General features: G+C 40.0%; 1 protein-coding gene across 8 annotated transcripts in view; it reads right to left on the bottom strand.

Moving 5' to 3' along the window:
* Positions 1-23,259, bottom strand: part of SORCS1 (sortilin related VPS10 domain containing receptor 1) — a 413,218-nt gene that overhangs the window by 40,437 nt on the left and 349,522 nt on the right. For 3 of the 8 annotated variants that reach the window (XM_083504743.1, XM_083504745.1, XM_083504748.1), the window contains 2 exons: positions 18,751-18,953; positions 12,475-17,450 (listed from right to left, as the gene is read on the bottom strand). The exons of 1 other annotated variant lie outside the window; for it this stretch is intronic. In XM_083504743.1, the coding sequence (XP_083360869.1) occupies positions 18,814-18,953 (140 nt within the window). In that variant the 3' untranslated portion in view covers positions 12,475-17,450; positions 18,751-18,813. Of the gene's footprint in view, positions 1-12,474; positions 17,451-18,750; positions 18,954-22,486; positions 22,658-23,259 lie in introns of those variants that run through there. 4 more of the 8 variants (XM_083504746.1, XM_083504749.1, XM_083504750.1 and 1 more) reach the window with 2 other exon arrangements.

Below are 23,259 nucleotides of genomic sequence, written 5' to 3'. Positions count from 1 at the left end.
AAAAAATCCCCAGATCAAATTTGCTCTGAAACCTAAGAAGGAAGGGGAAGGAAGCCACCTGGGGGAAAAGCAAATGTAATATGAAATCCTATGTTCCCTGTTCACTATTATGGGTAATTTAGAAATGGCTATACCCACTACCTTTTGGGCCAAAGCGGATGGAATTTACAGGCACATAGTCCCTCCAGAGTAGATTAAGTCTGACCACCTTGCAGACAAATAGGTGCAGACATTTTTGGTGGGGAAAGTGAAAGGGATTCATTTCCTTCCACAAACCCTTATGGGCATCTTTTCTTTTCTTTTTTTGGGGGGGAGGTTCTGGGTTCTGTGTTAAAATGATTAAGAGGTGTCTAGAAAGCTGTATGTTATGTTCAGAAGAGCTCAGGGGCATGTCTTTGTTAAAGCAAAGCAGTGTGGAATTAATTATTTAATATTTATTGATTTAGCTATCTATTTGCTTATTTACTTTTTATTTCATTATCAGTTGGCTGATTTGTTGCATGGTTAAAAGTTGAAGTAGACACTAATAAAATAAAATAATGCCAATAACATATTGGCTCATGATAGTGAAAGGAATCCAAACGGAATACTCTTGTGTCTACTCTGAAGCAGCTCAATCTGTAATTCAAGGAAGGAAAATATGTAGTGCCATCTTTTGATTAATGCAGCAGATCAGGTATTTCAGTGTCATTTAAGTTATTTATTTGAAACATTTGTAGACTGTCCAAATTCACAGAATTCTCTTCATGATTCACAACAATTTGAAGCATCTTACAATTAAAACAATTGATCTGAAATACTGAAAATAAATCACCAAATTAAAAAATTTGACACTCAACAATTTTAGAATTTTGTAGTTGCTCCCCTCTCTGCCTTACTCCTTAAATCTAGGCTTGTGAACACAAATAGAAGAGCTACATAAAGACCTGCTAACATTGAAAATGGCAACAAGGAAGGCATTGTTCAAAGGGATAGTTACATTAAGAAAGTATGTTTACTTTCAGGCTCTTGTGTGATTGTTTTGAAAACTTCACTTTTATTTAAATCTTTCTGAACATGCCATTCTTCTCTTCAACTCAGTTAGTCTGTACTTTAACACAACATCTTGACACTTTCATAGGAGTAGGAAATAAAATGAAAAGAGAGAGAACTCTTCAGTGTCAAGATGTATTTTCCAGGCCTGTCACCTAAGAACCTTTGTGGTTCTATCCATTTATTCGGCATAATTTTTACCATTCTACACAGTTTTTGTGCTGCTCAGTAAATATTGTGCATGACTATCTATGATTCAATGTATCTTCTATATTGTCATGACTAAAGATAGCTTAATTAGACACCCAAATCAGGAGGACGTTGCCTAGTTTCTACAGTTTTGCTTCACTGTTCAGCTACTCCCATGATAATATGCTGTAGCTATATCCTTATAGGCAATGAAGTAATTAAAACAATATCCCAATGATTATTCCCACTGTGGAACCATAGATCACCGACTATCACAGCTGAGTCCTTGGTGAAGCTGTGTTGCATTGAAAGGCCTACAAAGAACGACTGATTCTGGGTTATGCTTTGCAAATTATTTTTGGGGAAGATGCTGGCGTATTCGGACATATTATAGCCTGGATTAGGTTTACAGTAAAAAATATTGGATTTGTTCTCAAAGGGAAGAGGCTACCCGCCATTTTGAAATAAGATTTCATTTACTTCACCTGCTTTCCATAATCCTTCTCCTTTTATGCTCCCTTTCTGTCAAACTGACATCTGTCTCATTTTTTTTTTTCTTTTTCTGCATTTCCTGCCTCTAACAGGAGTTGGCTACCTGGCAACAGCATCTCTGGGACAAATGTTTTATCCAGGGGTAGCCAACATTGTGCTCTTCAGATGTTGTTGAACTCCAATTCCTATCAGCCATAGCCAGCTTGACCAAGGATGTTGGATTTTGTGGTCCAAAAACAACTGGAAGGCACTGGCACTGTGTTGGCTACCATTGGTTCTATCCATCCATTGGAACAGTCACCCCCTTTTTTTTGTTAGAGTATAGAAAATAGAATACAGTGATTGTGGTAGTATAAATGGTTGAATGAACTAAGGAACAGAAGAGGGAAAGGTTCGAGTACAGCAAGAAGGAAGTAACACTGAAAGGTGAAACGCGTCTGTTTAAACAATGGCAGAACTCTTAGTAAACTAGGAGGAACACAGAATCAAAAAATACAGTTTTAAACAACCAGAAAGGTTTGAGTAAAGCAGCCATGGAGAGACACAAAGAGTTTTAACAAGGAGAAATAGTGGAGATAGGTACCACACAAAAGCCAACAGGAAAAACGTAACACAACAGAGCCTTTTCCCCACCCCCTTCTTGCTGCATTCAAACCTTGTTTTAAACTGCCACTCATCACTCACTGTCATTCTCTAGCACATCTTTGCAGTTATTTAAAATGGCCACTTTTCCTCTTTCAGTATTCTTTCATCCGTGCTTTACTCAAATCTCTGCCACTGTTTAAAACCACTTTTCCCATCTCAGTGACCAGTCTGCATCACTCCTTTTATCATGGCCAATATTGTTTTGAAGCCTGCCTTTACTATTATTTCTTTATTTTATTTCATAAAATGTATATACCACTTGATTGCAAAAAAAAATCTCAAACTGGTTTATAAAAGATAAAATAGTAAAATCAAGAAATATTTACAACCTTGCTTTAAAACACACAAAAGTTAAAATATTAAAAAAGATTAAAATTACCTCAACTTTATAAGCATCGGGTAGGCTTGTCTAAACAGGAAGGCTTTTAGCAGGTGCTTCTGTACCCACTATGACTGTATGCAAATCCAAAATTGTGGTGAGACACTACAAATCCTCAAATGGGAGTGTGGTCTGACTATGTGCAAATTATCCAATATTCTCTTTCAAAGGTTATAGAGAAGTTAGAGCTGTTTTATTTATTCAGCCCAAAATGGATTTTCAATCCAATATTAATCACATTTACTTGGAATTAAGTCACATTGATTTCATTAATTATGCCCACTGAATATGTGTAGGACTGCTGCCTTTCATTCGTAAGCAGGCTGACACAATTTTTGATTATTTGTTACTAGAATATGCACACAGAGTCCTTCCTTCACATCAGAACATATGATTTCTCTTTAAATGGAAGGGATAGATGCATTTCCCAGATGTCACTGTGATAGCATTCTGTTTCCACAACTCCCTGTGGATGAAAGATCATTTCCAATCTTGAAAAAGATATTCAATTTGAAATTAGGTAAGTGCTTATTTGGCTGAAAAACATTTGACAAACACAATCTTCTTAAGGGGCTTCAGGTGAAGAATATAGTCAGTGGAATTTAATTAGCAATTGAATTCTACAGTGGCTTGCTTCCAGTTGAAGCCCGCAGGTATCTGTAATGGTAATTAAAATGTCTGGCAGTTTATAAGTATAATCACCATAAAGTAAGAGAAATGCAAAATTCTAGGAAGTGACCTAGTATCACCATATAATTTCCTTGGCACCTGCAAGCAAAATTCAAACTGTGCGTTCATAAAGTTTAATTACTAGTGGTGGTATTATTTTGAAATCTAACAAATTTATTTTATTTTTGTAAGGCTTGTGAAGCTATTTATTGGGCGATCATGCTTATTGGATGAAATTTCCTCCGATATGTAGGTATGCAAATCGGGATCTGGTTTATAATGATTTATTCTAGAGTTACCCCGCCCATAAATGACATGGCTTACATTTAAACTGAAAAGCAATAGCTCAAATGACAACTTTGCCTTGTGCCTATGAGTAAAGGACCAGACAATTGCCCCTCAAGGATCACAACATGCAAAAGGGGATGTAATGTTGTTTTTCCTCCACTGCCATGGAAGTGTGTGTGAAAGGTGGGTGTAGAGAGGGAGACAAGGTAACCTGTTTGCTTGGAAGTTGAGCTCTTCCAGATCCTGCTTGCTGATTCTACTGCTAATTGTGAGCTGTCTCTTCCTCCCAGTCACCATTTTGCACTCTCCACAATTTCCTGGACCTAATGTGTGTGCATTTGTACATGTGGGACGATGGTGACCCCACCCCACGGTCTTTTTCTGGGGTCTGATAGTGGTGAGAAAAAGGATGAAAAGAGGCTGTCTGTTGGGGTATCCTGACCATTTATAGTGTCACGCATGGCCCTTCCCCCAACTGGCCAGGCTAGAAAAAATAGCAGTAGCACCTTTGCTTATTAAATGTGTTTATTTAAACAGCATTGTCTCATGCTTAAGGGAAGCAATCTTTTTCCACGATCCATTTTAAAAAGATACATTCATCAAAGTTGTGCACCATTTAAATGTATTTAAATTGCTTAATTAATCTGTGGGAGCTGGGATGAGGGAAATTAGATCATCTTTATTCAGTTGACAGCCCTAGTCATTACCATTTTGATAGGATGGGATAAACAGGAACAGAAAATAATAAGCAGAACATGCAAGTCAGAGCAGTGGGAACGACAAGCAACAGGTAAGCAAAGAGAGGTGTGCTGTAAGCAAGACCATGTCAAATCACATCCCAGCAAAAAGAGGTCAAGTGTGAAGTAGACATGTGCTCCAGCAAAGCTCTCTTGTGACATCCCTAGGATATTTACAAAGTTTTCTGTCTCTGAAATTCTCACTGGCTCCTTGTCCTTTTAGCTCACTCTTCCTGAGAGAAAGAGAACCTCTTGATTTCTTGGCAGGCAAGATTTGAAATTGTACAAATCTCCTCAGGGCACCTTGTACTAGAAGAAAGCGTGCCTTTTAAATGCACAATTTTCTGTCCAGCATGAAAGCAGAAAGACGTTCAAAGATGCCAAAGTCAAAGGCTGGAGAGAGGCCTTTTAATCCCGCCACCAGGTATCTGAAGATAGCTGCAGAGTTTCATTTGTAGGCTGGAAGGTAATGCCATTTCATGCATCATCTGGTTAAAAAATAAATCTGCTGCTGCTCAAGTCCTAACTTCTCTGTCACCTCTTCTTGCAGATGATTTTCAGGCATATATATAGTGCAATTTTAGAATCAAATCTGATTCCAAAGCTTGAAATATTCACCGCTTGACTTCTCCTGTTCTATATTTGCTTGTCAGAAGCAGAATCCTTTTTTGAAAAAATAGCCTTGTCTCCTGCACACAAAACTTGCCCCACTATCTTGCATGATACACAATGTCAAAAAAGGCATTTTCAAGGGATAGACAATGTGATTGGTTCTGCTTTCCTAATCCGTCAGATGTACAAAGAAATCAACAAAATTGGGCTCTCTCCCTAGTTGATAGAAGTGCTTGTATGCGCTTGTGGCTTTCTAAAGATAAGCCATAGTGGAAAGATCATACACTTCAATATTTATTAGGTTAAAATACCTACATTTATTTTGCATTAGGTAAGAAACTAGCTATCCAAGGTGCCATTAGTGTCATAAGAAAGTCCCTTCCAGTGGATCTGATAATGAGCAATATGCAACAGATTATTTTGGGGAAACTTACTTTCATAAACTAGTGCTTTTAAAAACTCTTTTCCCTTGAGTCATACAACTCTCCCTAAGCAAATCACAGAATTCTAGTTCTGAAATACAAATTCGCACAGCCTCCTTTCCCCCCCTAAGAGGCTGATTTCTTTGCTTTGAATTACCACATTCAAATGCACATCCTTCATTCTGGTGATTACAGTTAATTGCATAGGCTGTGTTTGGACTTAACACTAAGTGATGGCTTAGCATTACATGAATGAACCTAGCCTTCCTCCCAGGATTGCAAATGGCCTCCTTCACTCTTTCTCCCACAGGGCCAAGAAGAGGAGTTCAGAAGTTTTTGATCCTGCATTTATTTAACCTCAGCTTGTTATTTCATCCAAATGCTGTCTGCCTGTTTCATTGTGCTCACTAGATGGGATTCGAAGGAGTCAGTCAGTTATGGGGGAGTTATTGGTCAGTTATTGGTCAAATTAATACTTGGGATCTAAATTTTTATGATTCACTGACAGGAAACCATAGGAATCAACACAATCAATACCTATGAATTTAACTACTTCAAAAAATAGCCATGACTTCACTGTCCAAACAGGCACCAAAGAACGTCCCTTGTAATAGCCAGGGGGTCACCAACATGGTGCCCATGAGTGCAATGGCTCTTTAGAGTACCCCCCCCCCAGTCACACACTGCCCCTTAAGGCCATGAGGAGGTGATGATAGTTAACTAGAAAAGAACACAGTTGATGGAAGTAGTGACACTTTTCTATTTCCTTTTTCAGCTCTATGTGCCTGTTAAGGCCCAGATAAATTCTGTTGTATCTGACTTGCTATCCAAATCCTTTGAAAGAGTAAAATGTGTGGGCATACCTTTTCAATTTCTGCCTGTTTGGAAGGGGGGCTGATTCAGGGATGGGGTAGAGAAGTGATCAAAGATTCCCGATGTCCCCATAGTCCTATAAGGTTGGTGACCCCTGCAAGAGTTCCCATCACCTTTCTTGAAAGAAGCAGTTACATGCTTTCTGACACCTGGCTGGATGAGTTTTGAATTCAATCAAACTGACAATTTGGTCCCCTCCACTGGGGGGTGGGGGGGACCCCTCAGAGAAAAGCTCTGCACAAGATCCTTTCTCTGGGGAAGCCACATCATCTGAAACCTGGATTACCCGACCACCAACATAATTTTACCATAATTTTATTTATTTCTCCTAATAATAGATGGCAGCTATCTGTGATTTTCAGAAAGTTGAAGGGATGCCTCTGTAATGGGAAGAAAGAGCTGTATTTCTCTCTTTTACACACACACACACACACACACACACTTTTCTAAGTACATATCTGCAAAAGTGTTATCTCTTAACAATATGAAACTGATGCCCATTATAAGTAAAGATGTCTATGCACCCATCCTTATCTGGGGGCACCAGGAGTATAAAGGGGGGGGGGGAAATGACAACCAAAATTAACAATTAAGGTGGGCCTGTATGGAATCAGACGTGATGTTGATGATCCTGTGCATCGCATAGGACTACAAAGGATTTAACCCACCTGGAACTCTTCCAACCATAAAAAAATTCCTTGGGCCACAGATGACTCATCTAACATCTTGTCATAAAGTGAAATAAACAGTATTATGCATGAATGTCCTAGATGCATTATTCACCTATATGCAGTTAAGCAAAAGACAGGAAGATTGCTATCAATATGATTCATTTATTTCACCACCCTTTCCTATGGTAAGTTGATAAGAATAGCAAGAACACTGTGGCTCAGTCTGACAACATACTAGAGCAATTGCAGTGACTGATTCTAAACACAGCTGAGCATTCAAAACCTCTGGGGCAGAACTGGACTGGATTATACTTAAAAGTGGAGATTGATTGGCATAGAATATGGAAAAGAACAGCTAATCATCTCACTAAAATGAGGCCTTTAGGTAAGGTTTCTTTGTATAGTTTTTTATTGAGCTTCTATTGAGAAAGGTCTTTCACAATCATAAGATAGTAATATAAATAAATAAACTACGAAAAGACCCATCTACCCCCCTTTACAGAGGTAAACAGGATCCAGATCCCACACTGCAAGACAAAGTATACTATAACATAAGACAGTACAATATAAAATACAACTATTACAATAAACCTAATAAGCTGTTTGAATATTTAGGTGTTGTCTTCCCCTTCCTTTACCTTTCTACAATATGCAGGTTTTCTTCCTGGCAAATATGGAAGGATTTCAAAAATCACCCTAGGCTTCAGAGTGTCCACAACCATTTATATATTGTTATGACCATCCAACCACGCTCCTTCCAACTAAGGTGTTCTGACCACCTTCCTAAGGTCATAAGAATCAGGCCAAAGATCCAACCTAGTCCACCATCCTGTTCTCAAAGTAGCTAACCTATAGGAAGCCCACAAGCAGAACATGAGAGCAAACGCATGCCCCATCTGTTCTAATTTCTAGCAACTGATATTCAGAAGCCTACTGTATCTGACATGGGAGGTAATACATAATCATGGCTAGTAGCCACTTATCCTCCATGAACCTTCTTTAAAGGCATCCAAGTTGGTGGCCTTTACTGCATCTTCTGATTGCAAATTCCATCCGTTAGCTATGCATGAAAGACCTTGTGTCAAGAGCTTGTCTAGGATGTAGAACATTCCTGAAAATATCAGTAGGGTGAAGCATTATCTCAGAGTCTAGAGTTTAGGAAGTCAAGAATATGAATTTGAATATGGTTCCAATATACAGCCCCATCTACAAGGGAGTCACCAACCACAGCCATACTGTAGTTTGTCATTTTTAGATTCTAACATTGTAAACATCAAGTTTCCTTCAGTTCCTATTTCCAACCTAGTGAGTGTCAGCGAACAGCTCCATTTCCCAACAGAAAAAGGCACTGCGTGTGTATTTTAAACTTTGTAGGCTGTTTCGTGATGATGTTTTGTTCCGATCCAGAAGAAAATGCTTGTGACTATTTCTGAAGCAACATTCTTCTGCACTTTCTAATCTCAGCATATCACAAGCATTAGTCAGTTCTGCACTTTATTATTCCATTTCATGGTGAAATGCTGTGACAGTATCTCATTAGCTGAAGTGGGGAAAATAGACTTTAAAAATAAACCCTGCACCCAATAAGGATCTGTATCTACTACCTCAGGTTGTGTCATTCTGAGCAATGAGTGATTGGAGAGATGCAGGCAGTGGAGGAGACAAATTTCTTTACATTAAATTAGAGATCATCAGGCAAAGATAACATGTTCACTGGTTATGATTTATGGCTGTCAGAACTAATGCTATTGTCAGAAATACAAATGGGAAATCTCTGCATAATTAAAAAGAAAAAGCCAAATGTTCCTGACTTTCATCTTGCACTGTGTGAACTTTAAGAAGCAGTGCTGTTTAAGAACTGGAAATCACTAGTGTACTCTTATCTCTGCATTGTGTTCAAAATGAGGCAAATAGATATAGTACATTATGGAACTGGCATAACAGCATGTTGTCTGACCTGCATCCACTTAACACAGAGAAAGTAGATTCTATGCGGATATAGAAAACATTTCTTAAATAAACCTCAGTATCTATTTATACATTTTATTTATCTGCATTTCACTGCCTATTTGTACATGTCTGTAAATCCACAGCATATGTGGAGACAGTATTTGCAAAAAGAAAAAGGAAAAGAAAAAAGAAAATAAAAGAAAAGGAAAGGAAAGGAAAGGAAAGGAAGAACAGAAGAAAAACAACTGAGAATAGTTTCCCAGGGCTTACTGTCCCTTCCCCCAGTACAGTTTATTGTTGGAAGCTGATTCCTTCCAAAGGTTTATTAATATGATGGTGTAAGAACATGGCAGCCCATGCTGGCTCCAACCTGTGGTAAGCCATTCATGTGAAGTCTTGATAGCCACTCAGAACCACAGATTTTTAAGTGGTTGAAACTGTCAAATACCTCTATTAGTGGCGTACTCGTTACACATTACTATTTTATTCACAAAATTCTGCTTGCTTCTGACTATTCTCCAGTGCACCAACAGGATCATAAGGGTGCTAAGCAAACCCATGTTCTTGAACCACACACCATGTGACATTAGTAGTAGTAGTTCCCTCTGAGCAACAGAACAGAAGCAGAAGGGCTGCATGCTCCCTGCCCATCTTCTGCAAAAGGTTGTCCAACAGAGCCACCAAGGCCAATTCTGCCCCAAACTGGACCTGAACCCAGGTTGAAATTAGTAGAGCTCTCCTCTCCCTTCACCTCATACCACTTCACAGCAATAGCAATAAAGGGAGATACAAATATTTTTACCCAGCTATGCTGCCAAATACACCAGTTCTTTCCAAGGATATCAGGACAAAAGGAATGAGGAGGTGGAAGGGGAACCAAAGCAGTTTTATTAACAAATAAACAGCAGGCATGCAAAGCATAAAATAAAACATACCTGACAGGGGCTACCCAATCTCCCCCTTCAGCTGCCCAGAGCCCCAGGTAGAGCAGCAGGAGAAAGACCCCGACCATCGGTCTCCCATCATCAGGTCCTTTGATCAGAGTAGAAGCTCTCTGGGCCCCTCCCACCTATCACTTTTATAGCCTGCCTTGATGTAATCAAGTGCACCTGGCATTATTCATGATTAGCCCAGGACCCTGAGATGGAATTAATACAGAGGGGCCTAGAGTCTCCCACTACCTGCAGCCTGGCATCCAGCCAGCACTTGCAACACAGAAGAACCCAAGAAACTCCCGAGAGGTGTGTGAAACACAAGAATCCAGCAGACCTCAAACTGGGGATGTTAAAGGGAAAGGGACATGCCACCTAACTCCTCGAAATACAGTTGTCTTCCGCATTTCCACTACACCAGCCTGTTACTATGTTAGAGAACACCCAGAAAGCCTATTCCTCATGTCAGGCCCTGCTGCCAGGATATCACTTACTCCATTAAGCAAGTTGCTCTTTCTTCCACTTTAAATAGAAGGCCCTACTTTCATTCACAGAGGATATCCTGTTAGATAATTACACTGCAAAATTTTCTGTTTTTCTTAGCCAAATGGTGAATCTGGACCTCATTCACCCTCATTCATCATACAAAGGCCCTGGCCCTTCTGCAAGACTGCCCCCCCAAGGCTGAACCGCAGTAGCACCTGCAGTGAGGAGAGAGCCTTGTGGGGAAGGATGAGACAACTGACTTGAGTCCCTTAATGAGGCAGCTGTGTAGGTTCTTGCAATGACTGGACGATTCTGAGTTATCACAAACATTCATGGACCCAAAACCTCACAAGACCCATGATTTATCACACATTGCTTGTAATAGCTTTGATTTATTTAGAGAAAAATGACGAGAAACTGTTATTGTTTTATACATTGCCTTGTTTCATGCCCCATGTCGATTGAACTGATGGAATCTTTCATTTATTATCTCCCCAAATAAGACCTAATACAGGAAAGGTTTCGTCTGGCAGCTTTTAAAGCAGCGTGTTGTGCATTCATCAAGAGACCCAACTGGAACAAAATTGCTAATGGGGACGAAATTTACAAAGCAGAAGTGAAATTAAGAAGCCCTTAATTTCACCGACTACCCTTTCACAGTGGAAACTGAGAGGTGGTTAATCACACAGCAAGAGTAGTTGAACTAACTGGAAAGCGCCCCCAAAAAGGTGCAATCAGAAATTCTCATTTTACATGGAAAAAACACACACCTTTATGATGCAACCGTAATCCAAAGTGGGCAATGGTTGCTCTCTTCTCCACTGTGATCTCGTCTTTACTGATACTGTTCCCATATTCCTGGACTATTTCACACCACATAAGTTGACCAGAAAATACCCACTTCAATAACATGACCTATGCATATGACCCTGCCATCATGCAGCCCTATTAAAATGTATTTCATGATGTCTGACTTCATGAAGCCATCTTTTCCCCGTTATGTAGTGCAAGACAGAAAAAGTCAGCAACAGGATTTGATCTATAGATTTGGATTTGATCAATGCCAGTGGTTCCCACAACTATTTTTCCTCTCAAACAACTTGAATATTGCTGGAAGTATTGGTGGACCACACAGGCATTACAATAAATACAATACAATATAGGGAATAAAAGATAAAAGAAGCAATAAAAAGATCCATCTGAATATTCAGTGCAATGAATGTGCCATCCCCCATCTTCAACCACAAATGCTGAGGCACACTGCATTGGATTTAATGCACAATTCTGTTGTTGTGACCTGTTCTGCGACCTTAGGATGAAGGGTGGCATAATAGTAATAGTAATAGTAATAGTAATAATAGTAATAGTAATAGTAATAGTAATAGTAATAGGCTAGTGTTGCTTTAGCACAATTCCTAGCATTAATAGCAGTCTGTGTGTTTCATGGCTTGAAATTGATTTGGTTTCCAAATCTGCTTATATGTTAGAGTGATTAGGTAAAGGTAAAGGGACCCCTGACAATTAGGTCCAGTCATGGCCGACTCTGGGGTTGCGGCGCTCATCTCGCTTTATTGGCTAAGGGAGCCAGCGTACAGCTTCTGGGTCATTTGGCCAGCATGACTAAGCCGCTTCTGGTGAACCAGAGCAGCACACGGAAACGCCATTTACCTTCCCACTGTAGCGGTACCTATTTATCTACTTGCACTTTGTCATGCTTTCGAATTGCTAGGTGGGCAGGAGCAGGGACCGAGCAATGGGAGCTCACCCCACCGCAGGGATTCGAACCACCGACTTTCTGATTGGCAAGTCCTAGACTCTGTGGTTTAACCCACAGCGCCACCCTTTTGTTAGAGTGATAATTAAGGGTAAAAGTCAGTTAGAATATAAGCCATTTCAGACCCATTTATTTCAATGGGAGAGATTTAAGCATGCATGTTAATACTACAATGGAAATCAATGGGGCTTAGGCTTGATTTCACTCTAATACTTAAGCCAAAATTCTTATTTCTTCAATTTTACATTGTATGTACAAGTAAAACTTTTATTATTATTTTCGCAGTCAAGCAGTATACGATAATTGAACAAAACATCTGTGACTTTCTTTAGAGACAGAATCTGTTTAATAAATATGACTGTAAAAGCAATAAACAATAGCAATTATACATTACACTACATAGTATCCAACCAAAAGGGGGGGATTACATCAAAAAGTCATTTCAAAATTAGCAATAGATCCAATGCTATAAGAGAGAGAAAAACATTCAAATTGACCTATAAAAATAACTTGGATAACATTGGACTTCCATGGCCTATTAGAATTGTGAGGGTTACTATACAGTGAACATTGACTACTTTCCCAGCCACCCGAGAGTTACAGCTGTAGACACATGAGTGATGCCAAATCTTGTAGCAAAAGATGCAGAGGAATTTGAAAAACCATCAGCAGCAGACATAAATCATTTAGAAGTTCCCAGTTTTTCTTCAAATGTGTTCATTTGGGACTAAAATTCAACTTCTGAGGTGAATATATATCTATGTGCAGGGCAGCCCTCAGTTGCATCCCTGACATCTTTTTTCACTTAGTCACCTCCTTGACATGTCTTAGCATTATGGCTTGCTGAGCTCCAAGCAAAAATCTTGAAGTTTTTCCAGAGAAGCAACTGTTGGTGCTTACCAAGGGAGATGGTCATATGCAAGTTCTCTGTGTTCTTGTTAGTAGTAACACTCAGCTTCATTCTAAGGGGCTACAGATGAGAAAGTGACTATATAAATTTATATTGCACTTCCTTGTGGCAAGATCCCACATGGCTCACCTGCACTCATCAGCTGTATACTAAAAGCACGTGGTATGGCCAAACTCGATGGTTGCTCGGGTAGGAAAGGCCTAAAACCCAGCAACATGGGATCTTGCCATGTGGAAACAAGGACCCAATCTGGCCCAAATCTTCTCAAAGAGGTGCAAACTTGTGATCTGAAGCACCCGTCAGAGCATTCATATGAGAAGCCATAAATGTGTGGTGGGGGTGTGAGGGTGGCAACTCACTTTTCATTATCCCATCCATGCTAAAATGATTGTGTGAATTGGTCTATAAACAATTTAAGTCAGGGTACCTATATTCAAGTGGATTTGACCCCACTAAATCAAACAGAAATTCACATTCTGATCCTAAATATTTGTATAGCTGTTTGAATACATCTAATGGCCTGTGTTGCAGCAGTTACATCAGCACCCTGTCATCTAGATTAAATACCTATCAGATTAAATTGCATTGGAGCAGGTTGTTTATAAATATGACTATGGTTTGCACATATGCAAATGATGGTTTGTAATATTCAATAAGCTCCACAGAAGACAAAAGGTGAGCCATATTTTAGGATAAGGCACAGGTGAGCCATACCTGTGTTTGCTGCCTCAACTGTAGTGACTCTGTCATTACTCTGTAGGGTCAAAACAAATTCAATACCTTGCTACGCAAATACAGAAATCAGAATACACAAAGAGCAGCAGGCTGAATAATAATAACCATAAATATTTTCTTGTTTATTTCCTAACATAACTTTTCTTTTCTATTTTTACCTGCTTACAAGAAGAAACAATAAGAAAGCCTAAGGATTGTGTTATACAGGAACTCACAAGAAGAAACAATAGGAAAAGATAAGAAAAGACAAAATTAATATTGGAATTAGTTTCATAGGTTATATACTGTACATATGAACTGTATATGTTGCACATACTGGGCTAGACCTTTACGTTAGGAAATAACCAATAAAATGTTTATGGTTATTATTATTCAGCCTGTTGCACTTTGTGTATTGTGATTACTCTGTAGGGTACTGGCTCCCCCCTCCCCCAATGCCCACAAGTGCCATAGCTTAATAAATGGTAGGGTGGCCAGCAACACCAGCACAACAGGACTGAAATGCAGCAATGTATTTGTATAGGGCTTTGTGCTCTACCTCCCCATCCTCTCTCTTTGCTGGAACTGAAGGTTGGAATTCAACTAGCATCAGCGTTATCTGATTTCAATGATTTTTAGGTTTCATTTTTTAAAGTCCTGCTATGTAATGAAGTGGTAGAAGAATGCATTGTAGGATCCTTATGGATCAGCCTATTAGTTATTTGCAGCAGACCAGGAATTGTGTGTGTGTGTTTTAAAAACAGCAGTTAGTTATAATACTTTTGTCATTATCAAGACGTTCACATTTTTCAGTACTCATTCTGAAATCCATAATCTCACAGTGCACACTTAACAATTTTAAGCCATAAGAGTTCAAGCATTTGAACTGTTGAATTTTTGATGGAGTCAGAAGAACCTGCACACACAATTCATTATTTGATTCAATTTAAGCAATCCCCCAATTAGCTGCAGACTGAATAAAGATTGCTGAAAGAGATGAAAAGGGAACCAGTCTTAGGTATGATCTGCAGCAGCCTTCCTCAGCCTCAACAGAGGTTTCAGACTATAATTTCCATCATCCCTGACCATTGGCTGGGGGTGATAGAAGCTGTCTGCCAAAACCTCTGGATAGCACCAGCTTGGGAAAGGCTGCTTGACAGAAATCAGTGTGAACATCTGGAAGTAACTTGAATTGACTGGATTATTGACGTGAATATTAGCTGTTGGTACAAACTGGTTTCAGATGCCTGAAAAAGATTCCATCATTGCATCCAGTCACATAGAAGCCATTGAATACCAGTGTTTGAAGGCCTCAGTTCTAATACGAAGTGGCTAGTCCTTATACCCCAACTTTATTTCCCTAATTAAAGGGAATGGCCAAAAAAAGGATCCAATCCAGAGTTGGAATATGGAGCTCCCAAAATTAATTTGATACCACTATGATAGAATTGTAGGGACCCCGAGGATCATCTAGTCCAATATATCCTGCAATGGAGAAATCTACATGTGTACAGTGCATTCAGGAGAACTGGAGATCATGGGAACTGTACTTCCCATTATGACCAACTTTGTACTCCCCTAATGTGTGTGAACATAAAATATATTTGAAAGCCTGCAGCCCTCAGGTTGTAAATTGCCTTATACAGATTATTACTGGACATCAGCACCAGTAGGGCGTTGGGGAGGCAGTGCTCCAGTCTGGACTTATTGGACTGTAATCAATATTGCACCAGCAGTGTTCCACTTTATGCAGTGGGACTCTCATCTTCTTATGTGCCCCCAAAATCTGCTCCAGGGCATCCCCCAACCCTCTGGTGTAGATATTGAGGGTGCATGGGGGTGGAGAGGAGAGGATGTGTAGTACAAGTGGGAGACTGGGGAATGAGTGATACAAATTCAAGATCAATAGGCCACATCTGATGGACTAAATCTAGCTCCTGAAATAATTTCAGTTTAATTTGTAGCACTTGTAGCTGGACCTAGTTGTGATGAGTCCCTGGTGATGTGATCAGAGCAGAGCAATGACAATGATTAATCTGAGTTCTAACAGCTTTGAAACTGATAGGAGGACATGTCTTGTTCATTAAGATGAAGAGCAGTGCATATAGCATGAAGATAAGAAAGTTTCACTGCTTTATTTTTGGTAAAAGGTGTACCATTATCCAGCCATAGGATGGGACAAGAAATATTATGTGAGTGGACCTTATATATACCTTGGTGTCTTTTACATCCTCAGCTTGTGGGGCTCTCTAAGAGCACATTGTAAGAGCTTATTGTACTATGTGCAGCTCTAGCACTCGCACCAGGAGTTGCAAAACTATTATTCTTGAGCACGTCCTCTGCAAGCGGAAAGTGGTTTTTTTTGTTTTTTAAAAGGATTTGTGCTCATGATCTATACACTAATTGCTCGATCTGTTAGGCCAGATGGAACAAAATAAATGTTTGTGTACAGTATGGGAAATACTGTATGCCTGCCACAAATTGCACTCAGCTTTCTTTAAAACTATTCCTGTCAGAATAGAATAGTCAGAATGCTGGAAAAAACACATGAAGGAACTGATGCAGATGCTAAGCAGGACTGAATCAATTTGGACTGGATAGCACCATTCCTTTTTCATTCTTGATTGCAATGGGTATGTGCAGAATGTAACTAACAACAATCAGAGAGTGAAATGTATTTTATGGTTAGATACTTCAAAGGTCAGTCTTGGAGTAGCTAGTTCTTTATCCCATATGATATGGATGGGAAAACTGTGTTTGATGGGACTCCAGCTCCCACCATCCTTTATTGCCTGCTCTGCTGGCTAGAGCTGATGGGAGCTGAAGTCCAGGAACATCTGGACAGCCACACTGCCCTAGACAGGCATGAATGAAGGGACAACATATGTTTAGGAAATAATTTGATTCTGCCAGTGAAAGGAACTTGAGCTGCGTCTGGACCTTGAACTGTATCTGAACAAGCTAAAAACAGCTTTAGACAAAGGAACATCACAAGACAAAAAGTAAAAGTCCAAACAGAGACATCTGAAAAACATAAACAACCCCCCTAAGAACATTGTGATGCCATCAAACTCTAGTGCAGATTTTTTGTGAGTATTTGACACTGCATTCCTATGCATGTCTACTCAGTAGAAAGCCTCATTGAGTATAGTGGGGCTTACTTCTAAGTCCATGTGTATAGGATTGCAGGTGCAGGAATGTAGACTGGAGTGGCAAATCCACCTACAATCTTGCAGTGCTAAAAGCATAAGTTATACCGAAAGTCAGGAACTTCCACCCCCTCCCACAAAGACCCCATGCACGTTCTTGGCCTATATTCATTATGAATCACTTACAAATTAAACCTTGATTAGAAAAGAAGAGAGAAGAGGATTAAGAGGAAGTGTTTTTTTCCTTCCTCTTTTACTCCATTAAAATAGAGCACCTGTACACTGCAGTTCCCAATATGTTATCCAAATGACATCCACATGCACAGGCTTAAAGCTAAAAACCCCTTTGTCGTCAGAAGAATCAAAAAGTCCAAAAGCAGTGATTGGTTTCCTTTTTTCCTTTTTATACATATATATATATATCAGGGTGAAGGGGACAGAGATAGACCGGTGTCCTTGTTTCAAACATTTATACAGGTAGGGATTTCTTTTGTGCTTTGTGTCTCAGCAACTGTGGAAATACTTCCTGCGGCAGAGAAAAACAACAACAAAAGGAGAGTTAGCAAAGCGAGCAGGAGCAGAAAGTCTCTCAATATCATGTCAATTGTCTTTGGATTTAATTGTTTCTTCCTAACACACTATGCACCCAGAATATCTGCTTGTCATTTAGAAGGCAGACTGTAATGTCTTGTTCCTGTACTAATGAATATGACTTAACCATGTCAAATTATGGAGTGGCAGATGAGGGAGAGGAGGAATGGGACTAGCTGTGTTCCTCTGAGAAGCAGCACAATGCTTTTAATGGCATTTGAAATGAAATACAAGGTGTCAGAGATCTGACAATCTGCCGGTGCATTTGTCTTTGTGCAGAGTGTGTTCCCACCCAGTGACTGTCAGATGTGAACTGAGTCAGTTTTCATATCCAGTGGTTAATTTTTAAAGAAAGAGCACCAGAGGCTCTCATTCTGCATGTAAGCAGTACCTTCTGCCATAAAACTCCTTATCTCTGGGAATATCCAAAGCCCTCCAGCAGAACTGGTTGTCATGAAAGAGAAATAGGGAGGGCTATGCACTAAGGATAGTGCTAACTTTCTGTCCCTCCAAGTTTTCTTGGCTGCCCACAGAAACATTACTGAATGTCTTATCCATCCTCCATAAGGATATGTCAAACTATGCTGGCAGCACCTGTTGGCTTTATTTATTTGACAAAATTATATTCTACCTAATGTGTCCACAAGGGGCCCTTAACTGAAGCCTTGTGTAAAACGAGCAACTTCAGGTGACCAGCTAGAATCCTATCAAAGCCAAATAGACTCTGTGACATCTTCTCCCCCAGATTAAGAAAATTGTTCTTCTGTCTGAGTGGAGATGTTCATTTACTTCTAATGATTCACTAAGAAGCAACCTTAATCCCAGACAGGTTGAGATTGGCTATGATAACTCAGCGTGGAGCGAGAGACAACCCTCACATGCATAAGAGATGCACTCTAGCTCTTTTTAGTTGTCAGTGTCCAAAGCTGAGCCTGGCATCATGAAATGCTCTCAGGCTGAGCCCTGGTAAGCACTGGCTCATATTAAGCCAAGGCTAGATCCAAAATAGGGTTGCCAGATATCCATGATTGGTTTGGACATGGAAGAACTGCCTGCTTTGTGCAGTGTCCTCATAGTTGAGCCTTGTGACTGGCAGCTCTGAAAGGACTCCATCTGCCCACTCGCTTCTCCATACTGACGCTTTGGTATTTGCCCTTGGCAGACAGGCCCCCCAGCCCCCCTTCCACTCTGCTGACCGCCAGTCTACTAATCAGCAGGTCAGCAACCCAGCGCACCTGCGCCTGACGAGCGCTCCTCGTACATCTGACCGCCAGCATGCTCATCAGTAGGGCAACAGTCTATGCACTGTCTGGTCCTGGACTCTGGGCAGTCCTTGGCTGTCTGCTCACGCTCGTTGGTTGGTGTCCAGGATGTCCAGGAATTTTTCCTCCCAATAGCCTCTTGTGTACAAGAATTGGTCTTTGGAAATCTGGCAACCCTACAAATAACCCCAGCTAGAATCAGTTAGATTCATTAAAAGCACAGTACCACAAGGGCAAGGAGAGGGGGAGGAAGGGAAGCTGATTAAGAATAAAAACCACACAATTATAATAAGAGAACATATTTTGCATGCATTTAATCACCAACTGTGTACTTATAAATAAACTTCTATTTACAGAATTGTCAAAATGTGCCTCTTTCCTTGCTGCTGGCAGGTCTTGCTCTGTTCCTTACTCCTTATGATCCATTTAAAAGGTCATTTTCTGGATAGATTATTGCACCTCTACCTTCTTATGACTTACATTCCGTGCCTTTAGAATTCTCCAAGTTTGAGTGCTGAAGGCCAAGAAAGCCAAATGTACTGTTCAAGGGATATGTCAGCCCAGACTTAAACTAGTGCTTAGAGTCCCTTTTCTAACAATGTAGAACTTGAAATTTAGGTATTGGAATATAACTGAAGTCAGTGATTCACATTTGCTGATGGAGGTGATGGACTGAACCCAAACGGTCACTCTTGCTAGGTCATTGTTTGATACTAAGGTTGAATTCAGGCATGGGGAATATTGCATTAGTTTTCCTGGTTATAATGCTAAGATGTCTGTCTTGGTTTTCAGTGGCCCTTTTACACCACATCGCCTGTTGTGAGATGGAACTGTGGCTTTTTGATTGATATATCAACATGTCCTGCTAAATTTAATTCATGCCAGTGGGCATGGCATGACTCAAGAGTAGACATCATTAGATATGGTGCCACCCTTTATGTTCTTATCTGCTTCTGTTCCTTCATGAGTCACCCATGACTTTGATGGGAAATAACCGCACCCCAGCATACCACACCAAATTTCATCTCACAATTCTCTGGGTTAACGTGGTCACAAATGGATCTTTCTCCAGGCAATTAACACAGAAATGAGTGCTAAACCTCCACAAGATTCAGCTAGATTTCCAGAAGGGGTTTTTGAGTATGAAAGGTGACAATAAACATGGAAATTATCAAGTGAGAAAATGTCAGGAAAATAGAATCAAGTGTTGTGTGAATGCAGCCTAATTCTGTTGAGCAGAATTTCTTTCCCTCTGACCACACATTTTCTTCTTCAGCCCCAGCCAGCATGGTCTGGGAAGAAGCAAGCTGTAGTTCAGCAATATCTGGAAGACCACTGGTTTGCCACCCCAGCTTCAGCTCCCCGTCTCCTCAAAAATCATCTCTATTTGTTAGTTAGGTAGACTTCTCAGAAACCAGCACCATGCTTAGCCTGACCTAAGTGCATCCACAGTCCCTGCCATTCTTCTCTTTCTCATTTCCTTTTGTATAGTCTCTTGAGATGCAGCTCTATGTGTAATAAGATTGCTCTTATTCATGTGCTTTTTCTCTTTCAGTTCTTCCACGTATGCACTCTCTCTGCAAGACTCCTGTTGTTATTTCTTTTGAGTGGCTTCTTGTTTTCTCATTCAATTGGCCATGAAGACTTTGGCAGCAAAGTTGGCTTTATGCTTTTCCCTTGCTCATCATCTCTTTGTCTTCTCATTCCTTGCCTGCATTTAATATTAATGCTATTTCCCTTTTCTTTCCTATGAATTGTTGTTCGGTTGCTGTCCATCTGCTAGTCAATTCCCTATTCTTTTCTATTGCATTTTGACTAATGGTTAATTTTTCTCCCTGGATCCCATTTTTATCTTAGCATTTGTATTGATTCTCCCAGCTGCTTCATATCTCCTCTCATTCCTGTCAGAACATTTCTGCCACTCTTGGGCCAAATATTCGTAGCATTTTGCTGCTCACGTTCTGATCTTCCGATGCCCAATTCATGATTTTCTGAGTTTTTCTCATTGTTATGCTCATCATCGTATTAATTTTATTCTCTTCAGAATTCAGTTCAAGAATTTCTTTTGCTGTGCTTTTGCATCCATGAACCCTAGAGCTTTAAAAGTGGCTTATGAATCAACAAAGAGTTGGATGGGACTGTGAAAATGAGAGGGGTGGAAGAAAATGCCCCATGATGAATGTAAATATGTGTTCATGCATTTGTGAAAACAGGTTCACTGAGTTACAGCAAGATTTTTCTCAATGGTCCCCTATCCCCATGAAAGATGTTGATATGAAACGGACAAGATAGCTCTGGTATATATTAGCACTGACATTAATAGCTATACAGACACACACCCAACTGACTGAAGAGGCTTATTCTCAGGAAAGTGGGCATAGCACTACAAACCTAACTGTGATTTGCAATAATCAGGATTTGCTTGGAGGTTGGAGCAAATATTTCAGGCTGCAATGGAGATTTATAAAGGTCTCCCAAGTTCTCTGGAACTCATGTAACTCTCCTCACAGAACATTTGTATATGAAAGTAAATGAGAATTTCTGTTAGTTTTATAGTGCATTTTTTACCATTTGAAAGCTGTTATGTTGGTATGATTGAGCTGTAATTTAAAAACTATTATGTGAACTCTGTGCTTATTACATGTGTATCAATGAAAATGATGCAAATTTTTTTTACTCAGTTTGCTCTTGTGCAGCTGAACATATAAGGTTCTATGGTGTGGTGTTAGAATATCATACTAGGACCTAGGACCATGGTTCGCATCCCCACTCGGCCAAGAAGCTTCCTGGGTCACCTTGGGCCAGTCACTGCCTTTCAGCCTAACTTACCCCTCAGGGTTATGTGAGGACAAAATGAGGAGGTACAGTGGTACCTCGTGTTATGTACTTAATCCGTTCCGGAGGTCCGTTCTTAAGCCGAAACTACTCGTAACATGAGGTGTCTTTTCGCTAAAGGCACTGCCGCACTGCAGGAGTGCGACTTCCACTCGCATCCCAGGGCAAAGTTCTCAACAAGGGGTATCTACTTCCAGGTTAGCAGAGCACGTAACCCAAAGCATTTGTAAGGGGGACAGTACGTAACACGAGGTACCACTGTATGCCACTTTGAGCTCCTTGAAGGAAAGATGGGATAGAACTGTAATTGTTGTTGTTGATGATGATGATGATGTTTGAGTGGCATTCTGCTCATGCAAGGAGACTTCCTCTCCTCTCCCAGCATGCCCACAAATGGATCAATTTGGGTGTGGGGAGGAGTCCCTCAATCACATGAATCAATTTTTTGAGGGTGTGCAGGCAGCTGCAGGGAAGAAGAGAGGATGGGGAGGTTTCATTGTACAAGCAGAAGTCTGTTGCATCGGCATAAAGCAATGGGGAAACTTATCCTACTTTATATCTGAGTATTAAAGCACAAGATCGGCATCAATTGAAAAATGGATAACCTTGCTATCCACTGATTCTGTTGTCCTTCTCTTATGTGGTTTTGTGGTCATCCTAGAAGGAAAGGGTTGGCTTTGTTGTCAAAAGTGTATTCCTGCCAGAACCCCAACCCTCATAGTTCATTTCATATAATACAAAAGAAAATAAATGGGGGAAAGTAAAGCTGTAGCATTTCAATTTAAAACAGCCCAAGTTCATTGAAGGCAATGGCATTATTCCATTAAATTCAGCTACTGCATTTTAAATGATTTGTGCATCGTACAGAATGGCATTTAAAATACGGCTTTTTATTTGGATATCCACAACAATTGTACCATCAGGTAACGATAAAACCAGGCAGAAATGAACTTTGCATCTTGCAACACATTTTAATTATGAAGACTTTCAGGAAACCAAGATTTCTAGAATGTAGCATTTTCAAGTTATTCATAGAATCATTTGACTGAAAAGGAAACAGAGGTCAGCAAGTTTAAATCCCTGCACTGAGGGACTGTTACATATTTAACATTGTCCAACAAAATATATATAATCTAGATTATAGAGTGTAGAGGAAAGAGAGAGAGAGGTTGAGAGAGGAAAGAAAGAAAGAAAGAAAGAAAGAAAGAAAGAAAGAAAGAAAGAAAGAAAGAACATGTAGACAGGGCAGATAACTATCATGCTCAAATTGTCTATCAGGCAGGAATAGTAAATCAAAACTAGGATGCTCAATCCAGAAAGCCATATAATATTTAAGAATGAGAGGAATACAATTTAGTAAAAAAGGTAATCAGGTGGTGAATAGCAACCACAATTTTCCAAGTCACAATGTACAGCCCCTTGGGAAGGGGCTGCACCACGAGCTTTGTGTGCACAAGGTCCCAGGTTCAATCCCTGGCATCTCTTGTATTTTTTTGCTTTGTTTTGTTTTTAAAGCTCAGGGAGCAGGTGATGGGAAGGATCTTTTCTGCTGCCAGTATGAGCAAATAATACTGGGTTATATAACCCAATGGTCTGAATAAGTAGAAGGCATCATCCTATATTCCCCTGACCATGCAGCTACTTGTG

This window comes from Podarcis liolepis (genome assembly GCF_965112155.1).
Source record: "Podarcis liolepis genome assembly, chromosome: 5".
NCBI lineage: Eukaryota > Metazoa > Chordata > Lepidosauria > Squamata > Lacertidae > Podarcis > Podarcis liolepis.
This window is presented reverse-complemented; position numbering and strand designations above follow the sequence as displayed.